The sequence below is a fragment of the Balearica regulorum genome, chromosome 13 (genome assembly GCF_011004875.1).
Source record: "Balearica regulorum gibbericeps isolate bBalReg1 chromosome 13, bBalReg1.pri, whole genome shotgun sequence".
Classification (NCBI taxonomy): Eukaryota; Metazoa; Chordata; class Aves; order Gruiformes; family Gruidae; genus Balearica; species Balearica regulorum.
In genome coordinates this window covers 2,482,902-2,503,979 of record NC_046196.1, presented here as the reverse complement: position 1 = coordinate 2,503,979, position 21,078 = coordinate 2,482,902, and the positions used below count along the sequence as shown (strand labels likewise).

At 37.9% G+C, this 21,078-nt stretch overlaps 1 protein-coding gene across 4 annotated transcripts in view; it reads left to right on the top strand.

The window, feature by feature from the left end:
- The window catches only part of BANP (BTG3 associated nuclear protein), a 153,014-nt gene that overhangs the window by 43,833 nt on the left and 88,103 nt on the right, over positions 1 to 21,078 (top strand). For all 4 annotated transcript variants that reach the window (XM_075765763.1, XM_075765761.1, XM_075765764.1 and 1 more), the window contains exon 7: positions 6,612 to 6,851. In XM_075765763.1, the coding sequence (XP_075621878.1) occupies positions 6,612 to 6,851 (240 nt within the window). The remainder of the gene's footprint in view (positions 1 to 6,611; positions 6,852 to 21,078) is intronic.

The following is a 21,078-nucleotide window of genomic DNA, read 5'->3' as shown; positions in this document are numbered from 1 at the left end:
TTTAGTACTGTTTTAACAAGAAATGTGCAAACAGCAGAAAGCAAAGAATAGATAATATCCAAATATATTTACTAATTTTTTTGATCAATCAGTTTTGCTGTGATCAGGCAGTTTTATGTTTCCTCTGAAGGTGTTGAATTTTATTTTGAAAGACTTTACAAGGACTTGCTCTTCAAAATTTCACATTAGAATGTTGGTAAAAACAGACCTTGCTCTTTTTATGCAGCTTATGTATAGAAAAATATTAACTTAAGCAGCTGCTTCAGTTTAGCTCAGCAAAGTGCAAATGTTGAATACTTACTGTTCAACTAAAGAATAAGCTGTGTAGAGGCACTGTGATTATACTTGCATGCTTCTAGGAGATGTGATGAGAGCATTATTTTGATTAATGCTAGATACTGCTTTCAAGAAGGAAAGGAATATTATAATAATACTGTTCTTACACACATTCAGTATATGGTAACATTTAAAATATTTAATCTGTGACTTACTGTGCAAACAAGAGCAGCATCTGTTCCTAAAACATTAATGCACATTATGTTATCCTTTTAAATCTTTCACAATAGGGTTACTGTCCTGTCTTTATATGGAAGGGAAAAAAAGTCAGGCCCTCTCAGCTTTGTGGTATAAGAATGTCCCATTCAGCATTACTTTGCTGCTTTAAAAGCAGATATTTTTAAAAATGGCTGTGCTAAAGCCAAGGCTTTGAAATTGCTAAGAAAGAAACACACTGTCGCTAGTATTTCCCAAGTATGTGAAATGCTCTTGAACAGAGCTCCATGAAAGCTGTTTTTAAGTGATATAAATAAAATGGCAAGATCCGTTGATTTAGAGTTTGGGTCGGTGAACTTTACACTTGATACACTGATGTATGATGTTTGGCACCATACGTGATAGCTTTGTATCGTATCTGCTTTCTCTGTGTTCCTTTTACTGCATATTAAGACTGCTCAAAATATAGAATTAGAACTGTAAACATGCATATTTTTTGAGAAGATAAGGGAAGACTGGTCTGTGTAGTGTGTTAGTTAAGGACGAATAATATTTTGCCCAATAAAATTTAGTCACATATTGCCTCTTCAACTTTGCATCTGAAACAGTCATTTTACAATAGTAGTATTAAATAGTGCTCAGAATTTGCTTTCCAAATGTGAATCCAAGCAGCTCTTTGTACGTGGCCCAGACTTATCTGTCCACAGGATTTTCCAGTTCACTGTAAGATCAAATCTCACATGTTATATGATCATTTGCAGCACTTTGCTTTTCCTGCCAAGCTCCTTATGACCAGATACAGACAGCGAGAATGAACTTTTAAACAGCAAACTTTTTGTGCCTTAAAACAGTATTGTATGTAGCTGATGTGAAGACACTGTTGAGACTTCAAGAGCTTCAGTGACTTGTTAAAGCCAAAGAAAACTATAGAAACTGAATTGCCTTTTTTTTTTTTAATTATTATTATTATTGAGAGCAAACAGATGAACAATGGTTTCTTCCAGGTATGTGTCACAGTGATGTTTGGAATGAACAGTCTGGTCCACTGTGTAAAGTTAAATATAACAAAGAGGCAACAAACAAGAAAGTGGGCAAAATCTAAATTAGCTGATTTTCTGGCATGAAACACATTTTCTAAGGGCTTAAAAAGTCCTCTAAGTCCAGGGATATTAATTTTCTCAATTTTATCTGGATTTTTTTTTTTTAGTTGATCGTTTTAAATTACAGATGATTGCGTGGTCCTCATTTTCTACTTATGTTGAATCAATTCTCTGGCCTTCCATGAGTCATTAAATAAGTGAATCTCCTCTTTCTCTCATGGATTTAACCATGTACTAAACCTGAGGCCTTACTTTTAACAAACAAGCAATCTCACTGACGTTATGCTGAGACTTCTATGCACACCATAGTATTTATGTGCCCATATAGATGTTTTTGTGCCCTGTGTTATCAGACAACTGAAGAAACCATGAGTGCAGGATATATTTTTAGAATATCTCATATAATGTACTGGTCCTCTAACCATCGGGGCTTAGAAGTTAACTGGAACTGTCTCTCTGTTAGCCAAATCCTTTCTTCTGCCTATCTTTCTTTTATATTTACATGGAAATTAAACCTTTTTTTTTCCCCATGAGAATAGTCAGACGAAAAACTCCAGTTCTGTATCCAGGTTTTCTGGTGTTCGTGGACGTGTGTGTGTGTTGTACACTTCATTCTGCCAGAACTCCCAGCGTTTTAACTGCTCTTTGAGGTGGGAGGAGGTTTTGGTGAATATAGCTTTAACTCTAGTTTTTTAGCCATTCTTTTAGCACAAGCTTTAAATCACATTGCTAGATTTGTAAGTTAAGGTATAGCCTGATTGTCATTCTGTTCCTTATATTTAATGGTTGTTAGTTAATAAAGTCAGTGGTCCGTAGTCTCTGTCGGTTAATCACTACCCCTGTGAACTCTTGCAGGGGCAAAGGACTTGGGCTAATTGACAGAAGTTTATTTAAAAAGGTGATGTTGAATCTTTTACACATCAGCCAAAATATTATTTAATTTCTCTAGAAATGGGGGTTTATTTTTGTAGGTTAGGATTTGGTTTTTGGTGGGGTTAATTCATCTTTCTGCCTTTGTACTGCAGCTACCAGTCATTTTTCTCTGCTGCAAATGGCAGATTGTGCCCAGCCTTGTTAGTAAAATAAACACAACTACTGGGAATAATGGAACATGTTAACTCGAGTGTTTATGTGGGCAGGTGTTTCCTTTTGTTTTCCCTTGTTTTAAAGGAGTGATTGGCAGCACCTAGCGAGACAGCAGAGCCAGGCTCTGTTTCTAGCCTTACTGCTAATGCTCACATGTCAAACCGGGGGAGTGTATCCCGATAGAAAGATGTGAGTAACAGTTAAGTGTCCGTCATCTCCCCGGGCAGGGAAACACATACACGTGTCAAGAAGGAGTCTGAAAACCACAGTGAGTCTTGTCTGTTTTTTGTTCCCTTGACATAGGTTTTTCTCGATACTAACCTTAAAGCTGGCTCTTCCTGTTCCTGTAGAAATGCTCGTTTGTGTTGCAGCACCAGCCGCCTCTCATCTTCTTGCACGTGCCTGCCAGAACAGAGGAATGGTCAGCTGTGTTGTGAGATAAAAGAAATGGACTTCATACAGTAAAAAAGAGTTTAAAACAATGGTGAAAAGCAAACTAGTTCTGGATTCAGTAGAATGGAGATAAAGGCAAATTTTCTCATCTTAAAAATAGTGAAGAGGAGCTAGAAATTTGTCTGTCATTGGAATGAGCTTCTGAGTACAGAGGGGAAATCAGATAAAAATGTCAGCACTTTTAACACTGGAAGTAGAAATGATCAAGAGCCACTTCTCTGATACAATATTTGGTGTAAAGAAACTCAAGGAAGTACCTTTGCACATAGCACTCAAAATGTGTTCAAAGTACAGCAAGGCCATTGGGAAAATTACCGAAAGAAAAATACTTCAGGGCAGAACAGAAAAGTTGCTTGGTTAACTGAGTTACGGATGAGTGTGTGCACATTCTTTTTAAGAAAAGAGTGTTCTTTGACTGTATTCTTCCTCCCCAGCCCTTTACACGTTAGTTTTTTTGGTGGCCTTTAAGGAACAGAAGCAGCTGTGTGTGGTTGTACAGTGCCTAGTGGAGTCCTGACTCGCTGTCTGGCTATTACATTGTATGTACTGAATAACCTGACTCATCTAGATTCTATCTAGATATTACATATAATGCCTGATAATACATGTGAAGAACCATTTCAGTAAGCATAAAAGAATGTTGGAGTGCTAGGAGCTTCGAACCATGCAGCTTTAATCGTCGGTGTTTATGTACTTAATTGTTCAGAGAGAATTTCCATCAAACTCCTAGTCTCTTTCCCCCCCCTCCCCTTTCCTTACTCAGTCTGTCTTCTCCCATACCACACCACTTGTTCAGAGCAGTTCTGCCTCCCTTCTAACTGGCGCTGTATTTTTTTCCACCTTTTTTTGTGTACCAATCTCACCATATTTGTTCTATGCAAAGTGCCAGATGTTTTGGCAGGCCGGTAGGAATTATTTTTATATACGATAAGGAATAGTTTAGCCTTTGGGCCCTCAAGTAGCTGCAGTGAGACAGTAGAGTCACGTTTAACTTTAGTCATGCAAGTTCCACTTAATGCAAAATGATCATAGCAAATTCCCTTTCTGTTGAAGCTTTTAAAGCTTTTTAAAGCAGGAGGAAAATGCAAGAGATAATTTAATGTGGGGCATGTGTTCGTAGGTCAGAATAACAAGATAATGTCTTTTTTCCAGGCTGTTAGCAATAAAAGAACAGTTGCACATGGTAAAAACAGTATGTTCTAGACTCCGTGCCAGTAATAAAAAAAGAGATTATTTTGCAAATTGAAAAAATCTTTGGTTCATGTAGGTTGATAGCATTTTTTAAACAAGACTGCAGGTGAAAGGTGTTCCAGAAGTAGTAATAACTCTAATAGTAATTCTGTGAACTGGTAAGGCAGTAAGATTTTGATAGGATGTAGAATCATTTACTCAGGCTTCCTAGAATTTCTTTGAAAAACTTACACGTTTGTGCAGAGATGGTTTTGCTTTGCCAGCTCTGCCCAGAGTTTTCTAAAACAGTCCATTTATCTTCAGGAACAGGCTGTTGTTTTCCCTGATAATGTTAACCAGACTTGTGGTAAGGCCAGACACAGTGGCATTCAAAACAAGTAATAATTAATCTGAACCACCTTATTTTTCAAATGGCATCTGGTACTGTGAGCAGAAAACAGCTAGTGTGCCCTATTACATAGTTCAGGATAAAAAGTAAAGTTCAAATGTATATAAAAAAAATGTGTGAGTGTATAAAAAAAAATATTCAGAACAGAGCATTAAGTTCTGATTTCACCAGAAAAAAGTTTGAGGGACTAGCTGTTGCATATGTCAGCAATAAATATTTTTCCTTAGAAATTATCATTGTTGATAATCTCATGTTTGTAATGATGTATCAGTATTGCATAATCTAACATTTGCTTCATACTATCATTATTCATTGCAATAAACTTGCATCTGACATGTGGTGTGACTCAACCCAAAGGTCATGTTGGAAAAGTGTTTTTTAGTGTTTGAGTTGCTTTTATGTTACATTTTTATTGCACACTTTTGGCTTGTAGTCTAGTAAAATACAAGCTGCTTAACTTGTGCTGATACTTGGAAATAAAGATGCTGCTTGCGCAGGGGTCACACGGGAGATGCTCATCTGTCTGCACTCTGTCACCCATTTTGTGACTAGAAGGGTTATGGAAACCAGGAATTTCTGACTTCATATATACCATGAAACTCTAAAGGCATTTAATGAAAGATAAGTCATGTAATTGAATGACTTGGTTCACATTTTTACCCTTCCGAAGGTGTGTGACATGACGACGACATAAAGCTCTAGTTATGGAAGGGCTGAGTGACTCCTACGTCGGGAAGCTTTGCTTTACTCCACAAAGTTGAGCAAACATAGAAATCAAATCCAAATGGTCTGTGTCAGTGAACATTGAAATAGTACTGGAATGTTGTTCTGTCCAGTTGCTATTAGCATTGTCAAGATTTGTACTGGAAATTTTGTTTTTATCTGGAACAACAGTCTTATCCCAGGTCCTGTGTTGCATCCTCCACTTCAGTAGGGATCGGTCATCCTTATGAGCTCTGCTCTGGTTTCTGGTTAGTCTTGGAACCGCTAACTTCTGGCATTGTCTGCAAAGATTAATTTCCAGTGAGGACTTAGTATTCATCTTAAAATGAATAGGTTTTTTTCCTGCTAAACGGAGAGGCTGAGACAAAAATCAGAAGCCTTCTTTATATATGTGTGTGTGCCTACACAAGAGAAGTTAGGTATAGTTCTGCTAGTGGGTAACATTAAAATAGATTCTGCTGCTAATGACCTTGTACTTGAATAGAAGGGAAGATGTATGTGGCAGATAATTAGCGATTGATTCATTATCTTTATGCTGGGCCTGTTCCTTGGTAAACTGTGTGTTTAGGAAATACTGTAGACTACTGGCTGGTAGATTTCAAGGAAGACCAAAATTTTGATTGGGAACTCTGGCTACATTTTGAATGATTGTCATTGTTTGAAATTTTCTTTTCAGTGATTAAATAAGTTACTGCTCGCTATTGATTATAACTCTTAAATTTATAATCTTGCTTAGACTCATTTTAATCTGATGCTTTTGGGGAAAAATGTGATTCAAAGCTGTTAGCATCTTGAAATTAGTAATCTTCATTCTTAAAGGATGACTATCTTGAATGAGAACACTGAATATGGTGTTCTCTTTCAGCTGTTGTCCTCTAGTATGAGACACTTAAGATACCTGAGAGTGAGTTAGACATCTGGACTAATTGCGCCAGTTCCTCATGTAGCCCAGACCGTGAATGGCAATAACTTTTGGTCACCGTTGGTGTGGATTTGAGAATGATTTATCTGTGGCAAATCCTGTGAGCCTGTTAATTGTGTTAAATTTTAAAGAAGTTTATGGAGACTACGAAGAAAACTCGAAGAGCTCACAATAAGTTAAGAAATGTTGACTGTAACTTGAACCTGTTTCATTCTGTGCCACAGTTAGAATTTCCATGATTTTTTTTTTTTTTTAGAGGATTACCCCAATGGGACATGGCTCGGAGACGAAAATAATCCCGAGATGCGGGTCCGTTGCCCCATCACCCCTGCTGACATGCTGCACATCAGCACGAACTGCCGCACAGCCGAGAAGATGGCACTGACGTTGCTTGATTATCTCTTCCATCGGGAAATTCAGGCCATCTCCAACCTTTCGGGCCAGGGCAAGCATGGGAAGAAGCAACTTGATCCTCTCATGATTTACGGAATTCGCTGTGAGTATAATACTGAAACTTCTGAATTAATACTGTGTGGATAAGGCAGAAACTGTCTGCTACTGCAGTTAAACTACGTTTTGTAAGAATGGGTTATGTATTGTTGCCAGACAGATGTTTTGTTCGCTTTTGTTTATGAAGGAATCCTAATGGGCTTGTTTAGTTTGTTGTGGGTGTTCACCAGAAATTCCTCAATCTTGAAGTCTGAATTCAGATTTCTTTGCAACTACCAGCTGTGAGCACAAGTGTAGTAAATATTGGAGAAATATTACTTAGATAATGGAACAAATAATAAATTTTACGTATTTAAATATTGCTCAAGTGCTCAAAACAGTACGGTCTTGAATCTCAGTTTTTTACTTCCCATTTGTGTGTATCATTTCAAAAGACTTGCTGATGTTGAGATGGAGGAAATTTGGAATCTGTACTAAAGGAGTAAGTATAAAGTTTCTGGATTTATAACAGGAATGCATATGATGCTAATGTACTTCTGTCTGCATTAATCTCTTGGTTATGAAAGTTATTATGCAGTAACAAACAGATATTACTTATATTGAAGATGCAATTTTTGGCAATTTAAAAGGAATTACATGTGTTTTGCATATAGAATGTAGCAGGCATAGCCACTAGTTCTGGGTGAAGAACCACCTGAACGTATGCATCTTGCTCTGACTTGTAGTAGAGGATTACTTGGTGAGTCTGTTCCATGCGCTATAGCGTATCTATTTTCCAGTGAAGGAGGTAGGCGAAGGCCGCTCAAACAGCCAAGCATCTGACACAAGTGTTACAGCTCTTGTGAGATACCTTTGCTATGCATGCAAACAAATGTAACTGTTAGTGTGGAATGAGAGTCTAAAAATGACCAGTTTTACTAATTGAACTAGATTTTAATACACCAGTAGATCTCACTGTTAAAAGATTCTTTATAGTCACATCTTAATGTAGGTCACCAATGGATTAGTAGAGGGGGAATAATTTGTTATACTAGACTGTTTTGTATGCAATTGCCAATTTGAAACGCCAATTAAGGCTTAAGAACGTAGCCAGAGAGAGCTTATTTTGAACAGTGTTTGAAGAATTTGATGGTTTGTTTTTATTGTTCTGCTAGGGCAATGTGTTTGATAGTTACATGGAAGAAAATGTGAAGAATATTCGATGATGAGACTGCTGTGCTTTTTTTTTTTTTATGCTGAGCTGAGGAAATGCAGTCCTATTGACCTGCTTTTGCTTTGAGTAATTTGCTGGCTGTCGCAGGGAAATTCATAGGCAAAATTAACCTGTTCAGTCTGTGACATTAAGCCAGTTTTTGTCTCGTTACATACTTGAAGCAGATGACTTCAGGTTTCTACTGCAAATATATTAAATACGTATTTTTAAGGGAGATGGTGATTTAGTTTAATTTTGATCTCCAAAACCTTTTTTGTCTATTGATCTCATCAATGTAAACGACCTGGTTCCATTGTGGTTTTAAAACTTAGAGTTTTTTACAATAGTTTTTTAGAAACATCAAGAAAAGCACAGCCTTCTTCCTTTGCTCCAATGTTGAAGCAAGTCACTAGCAACCCTTTTCCCCATCCCTTAAATCTACGAGCACAAATCAAATGAGTGACTTTAGAACTATTTGTGTAGGAAGAACAGGTTTTTGAAAATGTGAGCAAGGGGAAGGAATGTGCTCATGTGACTGACTGCTCGAGCTAGGGATTATGTCATTTATATGAGGCATTTTGACCATGAAGAAATGGGATTATAGAAGTGATCCCTGCAGTTGGGAGAGCCAGAAATGTAACAGCAGTGGATCATAAGCAGCAGCAGCAGCTTATTCCGAATGATGGGCACAGAAAGTGCTGTTTGTGTCTTTGACGTCATAATCACAATTTGGAAGGTTTGGGGTCCAGGTATCTGAAACATATCTTTATTTCTTCTTCATGGTGTCTAGTGTGTTGCTCTCTTTTGGGAACTGGTCCATAATAAATGAGGGATGGTGCATGCCTTCTGGAAAAAATACACCCTGCGTGAATCTGAACACAGCACGCTTTTTTGGGTACCTAAATGTTAATGCTTGGTGAGATTTGCTGTCAGCAATGACAGAGAATCCTGTGGCAACAACTGAAGAAAATGTATGTAAACTGGATGAAGCAGCAGATTTAATAGTAACAGCATTGGTCCAGAGATGATGATTTCATGTAATAACTTAATATGTCATCACTGCGAATAATTAAGTTGAGATGAAATTTGATTTCAGTAGCCTGTTTATGAATGACGTGAGTGAGCATATGGATGACTCATCACTTCTGAGGATGAGGTTCTGGCCATGTTCAGCTGTGCCATGACTTCATCCTGAGTACTTGTCAGAGAGGTACTGGGAAAGCCCTACCATGCCGTATCCGCTTTGCTTTACCAGTCCACAGACCATCTGTTTTTTACTGGTGAAGTGTTCTTCCATAAAAACTACCAAAAACTGCAGCACTAGCATGGGAACTAAACTAGGTGGTTGTTCTAACAATATGGTTTGCTTCTGCTCTGAGCAGTAATACTTTGATGCATTATTTTAACTTAAATGAAAAAATCTAACGTCGTCAGCCTCGCATTTGCCAATCATAGCTAGAAAAGTTCAAGCCCAATCTAAAGGATTTTATTTTTCCTTTTGTTTCAAGTTTCTTACCCAAATCTGTATTTAATGGAGAGAATATTTTGTATAATATGCAGAAACTAGAAAATGAAGAGATGTATGTTTATTAAAAATTCTTGATATACTGCATGAGGTTTACCGCAAGAGAGATGAAAGTTTATCTTTGGAAGTATAAATTACACTTGTGGTATAAATTTGCTTGTGGGGTGGCAGCGGTATTGAAGAGAGTTTTTGGGCAAGAAACCAAAATGACTTAAACATGCTATATGTCACTAAGTAGCTCATTACTTCAGCCCTACTAAAAATGTAGATGTTTTCTGGTGAAATACGATATAAGAACATCCACAGTTATAATTTTCTTTGTGTAACAGAAAATACAGGTTTGACTCTTTTGAGATTTTAGAGTAATCTTCACAAATGAGTTTGACAAAACAGATTTCCAAATTCAGAATTTTGCATTTATAAGAAACTTTATAACACAAAGGATGATTTTACATGTCTTGGAAAAAATTGACGGGATTTCTGAAGTTCATAAAAGAAAATCTATCAATAGTTCTTATTCTTTAAAATAATAAAAACAAAATAACATTAGTAATTTCCTGTGTGCGTAACTTTGTTAGTGTGTCACTTCTGTGACAGTCTCTTGTGTCTGCACGTGTATTTTTGCTGACTCTCATCAATAATTTTTAACTTACTTGTCAGTTTTGGCCAATTATGACAAGAGACTAGAAGATCAGTCCCTACAGATTAAATGCAGAACAAGTGGTTGGGTGGAGGAAGGAGATAAAAATTCACTAATTGCGTTAAGGGAACCTGTGCCCTTAGTTCAGTTGTAGCATTGGACACTAGAAAGCCTCTTTCAGCTCCATACAGTTGTCTGTTGCTCAGGGAACTATTGATGCATATTGAAATAACTCTCACATTAGGGACATGACTGTTGTTTTAAAAAAAACCCACCACAACAAACAAGAACAAAAAACCCCACCAAACAGCCAGCACCCGCAGAGAGGGAGGCGCTGTGGAGGAAGACGTATGAGTGCTGTTATAGCCAGCTTAGTACTATTCTCTTGAATTTTCCCATCTGCTTCCAAGACTGCTTTGTAGAGTGATAGATTTTTTTTTTCCCCCCATTTCTGTTCATGATTTAACATTTATTTCATCCCTGTCACTAAATAACATAGGAAAAAAGTGTTATCTGAAAATACCTTATGATAAAGTCTGATTTTTTTTAACTATATGGTAAATGATGTATATTCTGTTTCCAATGGCACATAACTTTAATTTTTAAGATGTAATTAAAAATGTAGAATAGAAAGAAATTGCTCATCAAACCTCGGTGTTTCTATTGTGTCATAATATTGCTTCCAGTAAAGATGAGACCACTTTGCTACTCTACTAGTTGAAAGAGATGTTAATACACATTGGTAGAAGAATGAAACATAGCTATGTCCTCTTCAGAGGGCTGGTCAAATAGAATTAAGCACTGTACTGCTTCCCAAAATTAATTGACACGACACTGCTGGAGAAGCAGACCACCCGCATTTGTTTAATAGGAAACACATTTGACTCCTGCTTGAGTGTGTAATGTATGTCAGTTAGATCAGTGTATGAGTGCGTGTGTGTGTATATATATATATTCATTCACGTAACCCAGACATAATGCAGATTGGGCCGGTCTAAGCAACTTGTAATTTGTGTCATGTAAAATCTGCGGATCACAGTAAGTCACTACTGTTTCAGCTTCTCATTTGCTTTTAATGAAGATTTTGATCTTAATAGCAATGCAGGATAAACAACGAATATACCACACTTCTGTTCCATTTTTCTTAAGCGTTCTCATGTTTTAAATACTGGAGGAAGGGCAGTAAGCTGCTTCTCAGACAAACTGTTAGCTCTAATGTTTCTCATCAGTGGATCTGTTGTATGAGATACTGCAGACTGTTGCTATTATATAGAATGTTTTATATAAATAAACATTACAGTTACTGAAAGTGTATACTATAAATACAGCATGTATTTAATATTTTCTATTTTTTCATTCTTCCACTTTAAAAAAAGGCTTTTTTATTGCTACATTTTTATAAAGTATACCCATTTTTCCTTTTATCTCATTTTTTTCCCTCCCTAATCTTTGTATACTTTTTTGCACTCTCTCTCGGTCTTCTTTCATTTCCTGTTTATAATTCTGGGCTTCATGTGTCTCATTTCTGAATATCGTACTAGTCCGTGACTGTTGGAGTGTATAGTGTATATAGTCAGTGGTTTAAAACAGTGTTACACCTCGATGCAACAGAGATCGCTACAAGCCTTGGTTATCAGCAATTGTAGGCATGCATCTAGACCTTGGATTCCATCAGGAGACTCTTGGAGAACTTCCAGAAAAATTCACAGTTCTTTAAATTGGCGTTTCATCCTCTCTCTTTAATACTTCATCAGCACTAGAAATGGATGAATTTCTGTGACTTGGATTGTTGCGACTGTATTGCTAATTGTCGTTTCAATCCATCCCCCTTACAGAGCGGTGAACTCAAGAATCAGTCACGCTCTGGATACTCTGGAGGTTTGGGGTGAAGAGGAATGGGTTAGTGGCAGTGCTCAGGCTAGTTATTTTTTGAGGATCTCTGATGTTTTCTGTTTAATCCGTGCTTCTGTTTCTTCATTATATAGGACATTAACTAATCTTCCAAACTATAGTAGTTTGAAAAGAAGTTGTGTGGTTTGTATCCGCATGGATGAGCTAATCTTGTGGTCCCTGGAAGTACTTGTTGCCAACATTTTCTTCTCCTAGTAATAAATACCACGGACTGTAGCTCTTTGGAAACAAAAATTCGCTTCAGCCTGTTCCTTTGAGGACTGTGGTGTTATCAGATGCTGTAGTGCATTTCTCCTCAACTACCAGATCATGGCTTAGAGGTAGGACAAACTCCATGTTACAGTTGGAAGGGTTGAGTGTAAGCAGACAAGAATTTGCCCAGTTCTGCAGCATGAGGCCTGTGGCACATGGGGGAGCCGAGGCAGGTCCTGAGCTGTGTGCTATTTAGAACCTCTGCTCTGGGTCGGACTGAGTGGACCATCTCTGTCTGACAACTTCAGGAAAGCTGCGTGGTGGTTCTCTCCGATGTCCACGAGTGGTGACTGTTGTTAGGGGCAGAGCTTGGGGAGAGAGGAGGGAGAGTTGCGGAGGTGTTGAACGATCTCATATTCAAGAAGAGAGTGAGAAGCAAAGCCTGAGCACATCTTTAAATGGCTAGAAGTGAAAGAAAGCATTTCTGTTGTGCTTCTCTCATATCCAAAAAGCATTAATTTTTTTTGTACAGCACCCTCGGGAAAGGCCTTGTGATGCAGCAGTGCTGCTTTTTGCAAACATGTTGTCTTCCTCAGAGCTGCAGTTCAGTTCCAAATAGCTGCTTCTTTGTGAATCAATTAAATGCTGCCACATGGAGGGAAGTGATAACCTCTTTTGAGGCTAGGCAAGAAGATAATATGAGGACCCATTGAGTTTATCTCAGCACTGCAGTTCTCATAAATGGCATCAATGCTGGCACTTGCTTACCGACTTTATGTAAGCACTGTAATTTAATGCTGGCTGTTGTTTTCTTCTTTCCTGGGCACTTATGTTTATTTCAATTACTTTCCTGGCCAGTTACTGTTTAATAAACTGAAATAAAGGCAGCAATTTTGGGAAATAAAATAAATCGTTGGCAGTGTGTTTTCTCCTCTCCTTCTCACACTTCTTGTTGTTCTTGCATTATACAAGCGACGAATTTAATTTTCCATTCTTGAACGTAAGCAGCTGCTTAGCCTGTCAGTCGCAACTGTGATTGCCTGCAACTTGATTGCGCATGATGTGCTGTCAAGCATTTGTGAGTGCGTAGACTTTGCAGAAAGAAGAAAACAAATGCATTAGGTCACTTGGACCATCTCTTTCCAGCCGATGCACAGTTGTTCCATCCTGTCAATACTTTTCTCCTTTGGCCAGACTTATTTAAAGCACATGCTGAAGTGTCCTGGTGCTCACTTCTTGAGAGGCAGCTAAAAAACATTCAGATAAGCCTGGGAGCATAAAAGCAGGTTTCTCGGTGACTTTAAATGAAAAGAGGGCCACGTTGTGTAATTTGCAAGAAAGATGTCTTCATTGGGAAAGTTACTGCTACAAATATGATAGTTTAGTTGAATGAGTGCTCTTTTTTTCTAATGGAAATCAAGGGAGTCTTGCGTGGATTTCAGAAGTCATATTGTAGTCATATATTACCAAGCCCCAAACCCTGGTGTCAGCAAGAAATATCAGGCCGTTTATAATCAACGTGTCGAGTGCGATGTCCAAGGATCATCTTTATCAATACTGAAGATCCATCTGAGCTATGAAGTCACAAGTGAAATAGAGGACCCTTTGTATCACGGTTGTACTAATCACTGTTTTCTTTGGGTTGATTCCTCCAGACACGGAACTCTTCCAGTGTTATGACTGTCTGCAGGGTAGTTACTTCAGTGTGCGGCAGTGGTGTCCCTAATTCAGAAGGATGCAGAGCATGCCTTACTCTCACCATGTGTAGAAGAGGCTGGTGGTTACCCAATATCACTTAGGCTCAGTCCCTGCATAAATAAAATAATCCTAATGAGCTTCTAATGGACTCCAGACAATAAATATTTTCTTTGCTATCGAAGGCCTATAAATGACAAAATTGAACTTTTACAGTGTGGTTTTAGAAGACACGAAAAGTCTAAGAAAGTATTTGATCCCTGACATTCTGAGAGCAGCTCAGCCACCAAACACAGATTAATCAGTGTAAAAATAATGTACATTCATCTGGAAAACGCATTGCCGTGTTCAAGGAGAGCTGTGATTTCACAAAATCTCGTAAACGGAATTCCAGAAAGTTGCATAGCTTTTCCTTTCCTGGCTTTGAACTTTCTTTTCCCCATTTCACAAGGGTTAAAAAGTGAAGTGAGGAGATGCTTCAAGCTGACTGCAAGTAAAATGTAAATAAATTCCCGCAGCGTTCAGGTTTCTGTCGTGCCGGTCCTTTCCAAACCCACAAGCTCCTTCGGAAGGGGAGAAATTTTCGTTGTTGATTCATAAGTGAGTTTTTCTTGGCGGCACGTGTGGTGGCGTTTGCCATCCAGATGGGCTCCCGAGGCACTGCGGTGAGGGCTTATGTAACGGGATGTCTCGGGAAGGGGGTGGTTAAAGCAACAACCCTCCTTTTTCCATTGGTTCTGCTGCTGGTTCTGTCAGATCGCATTGTGCTGCTGGGGAAAAGACAAACAGCTGTTTAATCAACTTCTCCGTAAAATTGTGGCTATCAAAAATGACCTGATGTGTGGTTATTGGCAGCAACTCCTTAAAATCAGAAGCGTTTATTTCGATCCAGCGTTATTGCTTCAATTTAGGTGATTCCATTTGTTTTGAGCATCAGACTTTGATTTCAAACAGTAAGGTGATCCTTTGGCAATAAACACATCATATACTTAGGTATGTTCCGTTCCAAAGCAGAACGATGTCTGATAAACCTGGTGGGATTGTTTCTCCCAGTGAGCTAAAGAAGTAGCAAGGTCTTTGCTTGCTCACTCTGATCATACATGAATGGTCTGACCTTTTCAATGTGCAAAAACTAAAAGGGAAATGGAACTGAAGACTCAAAAGTGTCCGTAAGTGCGTTTTTATTATGCAAAAAGAAGGTAGTAGTTACCGTGAGCGCATTAGGTATTTTATGTAGAAGGAGATTGTTAGTGGCTGGGTAAGTCAAACAAGTGTTGGAGTCCTTAGGTCCTAATCTTCATGAAAAGCCATTTCAGATGAAAACGCTTGTGCAGTCTGTATGGAATGCTGCCGTTGCAAGTTTTAGCTGTACAGCTATAGCTATATGAAGTATATAATTTTTGCTTTCATACTGAGACCCAAATGTTGCACGATTATATATATTTTGGGAGGAAATGAAACATAGATCTTCTTTTTTCAAGGTATCTTTTTTTATTTGCTGTGTCTCTGGATTTTTGCAATCTGTTGTTTTTTTGGTTTTTTTGGTTTTTTTTTTTTAAAGCAAGCAATGTGTTTTTCTTTAAAAGGTGGGGAAGAAAAACCTGCAAGCAAACATATATCATTTGTCCAGTGGTGGAATACCTCTCATGTAATTTGCGAACTGAAGCAAGTCTGTAGTAGATGACATGGAGACTTTTCCTTTTTCAGATTGTAAAACCTCTGATTTGGTCTAGGATTATTTTCTCATGAGGTTGATTGATTAATTTAATGACTTAGACACCTCATGGTTTTGATAATTACACTCTGGTTATGAACAGTTAAATTTATGCAGCTGTTGCTATTCTGTCACCATAAGAGAAAAGTGTTCAGAAGATCTTTACGGGGAATGCCTTACGGCCACTACTGTGGAACTCACTTCAATCAACGTGTGCAACCAGGAACATCAAAAATACTCTATTCCTGTAGCGATTAATTCGCTCACTTCCATTTCACAGCGTCTCTCTGGTTCTGCAGTTCTGCTAACCTTTTGTAGCACTTGGCGCGTGCTGCGAGGGAGTCGGAGATTGAGCAAACGTATACACATGCACGGATAAAATTGCTGCCGTTTCTTGCCAGAATGGTAAATTTGACGTTCCACTAGATGGCATTATTTGCATGCTTATGGCTGTCTCTGGAGGAGTCTAAAGCAAACAGGTTCTCCTCCTAGTAAACTAGATAAAAATAAACTGGCTGGTTTTCCAGAAAGGTGATAAGGTGTGTCTGAATGTAGGAGCTCTTCTGTTTTGGAAGAGAATACATTGGTGGAATTTGGAGATTCTGGATGCTAAGTAATTTTATTTCTGATTTTGAAACTTCTAGTAGGGTCCTGTAGACCTACGTGGGTCCTTTTAATTTGTAGGACAATGGCATTTAAAATAATTTTTAATTTCATGTTTCCTCTGGTTTTGTGGTTTGTTAAAAATGAAATGCTCTGGCAAATATTCTAAAGAAATATTAACGAAATATTCAGGCAAATTAACTTTGAATAAAATAAAATTAGATGTGAAATATTTTGACAATTGGAAGCTAGTTTTTATATCTTTAGCAGTACGTTGCCAGAATGAAATCTGAGCCAGATCTGCATATAAGCATCAATAGGTGTTCAGTTTTCTCATGTAACATATAGTTTCAAAATGCTTTAAGTCTTTTAAAACATAAGACATTCTATCTGTGCTTTACAGAGAGCAAGAACAGAGAAGGAGAAACCTCATGCCTTTTGGGTTGTACTGCTTTCTTGTAACTTGTTTTTTTTAAAAAGAGACAAAACCCGAAAAACCAAAAAAAAATATCTGGATGTTGGAGACCGTGTATTTTACCCGAAGCAGAAAAACTTTTAGCATTCACTTGTAAAAGGTGAATGGTCTCTTCTATTAGTCCTTTGCTTGAGACAAATGCGAATAATAAATGTGGCTGCAGCCATCTGTCTGCACCCACCAGATCATCGGATCCGCAGCTTCCGATTGACAGAGGAAGTTGTAACAACTGAAGCGGTGAATAATTCACTTTCACGACACAAGCCTATATGCGCAAACACTTTTTATGCTGCTTGGTAGATATTTAAAACAAGTTCATTTCTGAAATGTTTCCTCAACACCATAGAGTAATCTGACATTATTGAGGAAAACTTTCTTGCCTGTTCTTCTAAAAGGTTTAGTGTTCTACTGGCATAGAATTGTTAATCAGCAGATTGTCTGAACAGTGTAATTAGCATTTTATAAATAGTTGCTGATTGTAGTTTTAACATTTGTGGCTTGCTTTGATGCTGGTTCATCAAAATGCACCCTTTTGATCCCAGAAAGTATTCCTACCAGACAGATACTTAATTTGAACTTGGCTTTGGTTTAGGAGCTGAGATGAGAAAACGTTTTAAATTGTTGGTTTTCTTGAAATAGCGAACCCATCCTGCTTTTGTATATATTAGGAAGGAGTTTTTCATTCAAAAGGGAAGCAATGAGGGATAGGATGTTACCTCAACCCATCCCGTTCTTGAACTCGCAGAATTTATAATAGTCATAGTTTGGGGCAGATGGTGTCTTGGTAATTGTAAGACCTGCGTTACGGGGATTTTGTCCACAGTCTCGCTTCTGTTACAGTTATCTTGTAAAAGGTATGAAAATACAGCGTTCAGAATTTGGTTCTTTAATGTGCTGACGTGTGTATTTATAGAACACCCACATCATGATGGCATCTGGAAGCCAGGAGAATTACGCAATATCAGCAATACACTCCTGGAAGAAAGATTTTTTTTTTGATGTCCCTGAAGTTAGTCCTTATTCCCTAAATTGTCTAATCACATGCTTGCACTTAAGACCACTGACTTCACTGACATTTTTCATATCTGGAGGGTTTCCTCAAACATGCCTGGCTTTTTCAATTGTGTTCTTAGTGGTATTTATGAATTGCCTTACTCTCTTGTCATGATGGATTTAATTTTCTTACTGTAGGTGAAATATTTCTAGGTATTTGTTGTAAAGCAGTGTTGTAAAAATTAGCAGTTACGTGTTTTGTCATAAGTTACCTAAGCGAGGACTCCTCGTGACCTCTAGTATAAGAGTTGAGTTCCTACTGTCCCAAGTAGAAGGGGATTTGATTAGCATGGAATTTTGAGGTGTATGTATTACTATAACTTAGTTGAAGAGTATAATAAAATAACCTGTTTTCTATGGAATCTTATTTGCAGAATTCCTCTTTAACCATATCTTCTGTACCTAGGAAAACAGGGCATTTCTTTAAAAGCTGACAATTGAAAATTTCCTGAAAAAGTTCAGATTTTTGTGAACATTTTATAATGTTTGATTTTTATATTTCACTGTTTAAAATATTCCGGTTACTGACACAGGTTTAGTAAACGCTTTAGGTATGTGTAGCAGAATGGAATTTCAGGTACCTACTGAATAAAGTGCTACAATGTGTGCCCACTCTAGTCTCTTGTAGTCTATAAATTTATAGCTGTTTGAAAGATGTGAATGTAATAGTTAAACAAAGAAACTGTAGAAATAAAATGGAAGACAGAGTGATTGCTTGGTAGCTGAATTTTCCTTCCCTGCTCGCTCTCTCCAAGTGTTTAACGGCTCCCCCCATCTCTTTTTGGACGTCGTTTAGCCTGTGGATGAGAACAGTGTTATGGGAAGTGATTATCTGGCGACGTGATCGACGTTCACAAGCATGTGACGTTGGAGAAGCTGCCAAGGTTCTGCCACCCCACCGACTGCAGCGGGGCGAGTTTCCCTTGACCGAGGACGATGTTGCTCTCCCCTCCTGCATCCCTTTGCCCAACCCTAAACACTTCTGACTTTCGGAGGGGGAAACTGCCTCCCAGCTGTAGACATCATGTCCCCCCACCCCAGCCCTCAAATGAGTAAACAATTACTCTTTTTAAAATTGTTTCAATATGGTCAATGCATAACCATGATTACGTTTGAAGAATTGAAGCCTTAAGGCGCAAGAAGTAACTTCAGAGGTGCTTAATTTTTTCCTCTGCCGTTCCAATATTTAGTACAGCAGATTTTGTTGTCATACGCTATTCGTTTAATAAAAAGAACTCCAAATGTATGACCCTTATGTGAAAAAATGCGTTTTGTTAGCCAAACCCCCAAATAATCACCCCTCTTCTTGATTCTGTGCAGGCAGAATCCAAAGCCCTTGTTTTTCATAATATCTATCATATTCCTGTCAATTAAAAAAAGATTGTGTTAATCAGTTTAATCACTTGTTTTGAAAATGACATCCTGTTGCTTTTTCTCTAGACTTTAAAAATTGTGTTGAATTTGAAAATGGAAGGAACAGTTAACCAAATCTCTTTGGATTGCACATTTAATGTAAATGTGTCTATTTTATACATGTGGCTGTTGAGATTCTTTAGTGGTAACACTTTAATCTTTCATAATGTAACAACAACAGAGGGAAAGTCTCTGCCATCTCACTATAAAGGGCAGCAAAGGGAACACTGCCAAGTGCCTGAAAAGAATGATTTACCTTTTAATTTGCTCAAGAAATCTGGTATTTCTGGGGAATGGGAAGCAGCACGACTTAGCAATATCCAAATGTAAGCTATTGACGTGAAGTTTGTTCTTTAGTGGGCTGATTTTAAATGTGATATCAAGATGGAATACTTCATGTCTGGTTTTGATATTACAAATGCCTTATCTTCCTCCTCAATTTGTTCTTAATTAAATTTCTTTACAATTTAATGTTTTATGTGGATTGTTTTGTCTGTTGACTGACTTGTGACCTTTAAGAGAGAATTACTTTCTCAGGAATGTTGTTTTCATGGGGTTTTCTTTTTTTTCTAATTAGCCCTGGTTTTAAAAAAATCCAACCCTTTCTCCTCCTGTTTTGTGCATTAGATGCCCCAAAAGTTCGGGAGTGTACAGTTATTTCAGACATCATTGCTGACGATCTTTGTGTTTGCACCAGCTCATCTTCGCTGCATTTCCAAGCTTTTTTTTTTTCCCCCTCTCCTTCCTTTCCTTTGAATTACAGGAAGATTTATTTTGCGGTGCACAAGAAGCATTCTAGACCTTGCTGCCTCAGTCGTCTTTTTAGTTTTTATAGGAACTTCGGCAAAAATGTGCTGCGTTTCTAATCTAGGATGTGGAAGGCAGAACTCAGTGTGATGCACCTGTTGGTTTTTAAAGCCGACTTCTTTTTTTTTTCCCAAGGCACACACACCTTCCTAAGCTTTTGCTTGATAAGACTTGAGCGTTGGTTTTTGTTTGCAAACCAAAGTGATTTCCTCTCTGCGCATTTCAGAACAGCCTGTGTCTCTGGGAATTCTTTGTGCAGACCTTTTTGTGTCCCAAGCTGCCGCTAGTATGTATCTGGGCTATAGAAATCACTCAAGCTCTTGCAATTTATGAAATAGCTGAACTATTTTAAGTCTCTGGTGTGTTTTCATAGAAAGCTTTGTTAAGGAAGTGAGGTTCCCAAAGAAAGCAAACTTTGGACCCTTAGTGTTTTAAAACAAGCACATCCTTTGTTTTGAATGTTACCGGCAACCATTTAAATAAAAAGATCGCTAAAAACAGTCAGCCATCCTTAGATGATCTAAATCCTTTACTTCAGTCTCCTTGTAGAAGTGCATCTGTCTTCCAAAATACTGTTGTCTTTTTGCCAAAGTGCTGAATTATATTGCTGAATGTATTTTTTATGTGTTTTTAGCAGGGTTGTTATGTGGCTCATAGATACTGTGCTGCTTACAAATTACAATGCTTCATGTTGTTTTTGACTAGCAAATGTTCCGAAAAAGTCAAATCCCTTCTCGCTGAAGTACTTCTGTCTTTTCTAATATGTGTTTCCCCAGGTTAAAAGTCTCATTTGCAGTGTCTTGCTTTAGTGCTGCCTTACTTACTTTTTCTTTTTGGTATTTGACATACTCGGAATGAGACAGCTGAAAGCTCTTCTGCATGTGATCATTTATGGGTAGAGAACAGAAAGTCAGCATGCTTCAGTTTTCTAATATTGTTTGCACATGTTTTCAGGATATATCTCTCTACTACAGGTAAAACATATTTCTAATGTTACGGTGAACTTTTTATCTGCTTAAAAAATACCCCGCTGTCGTTAGCATTAGATTTTTC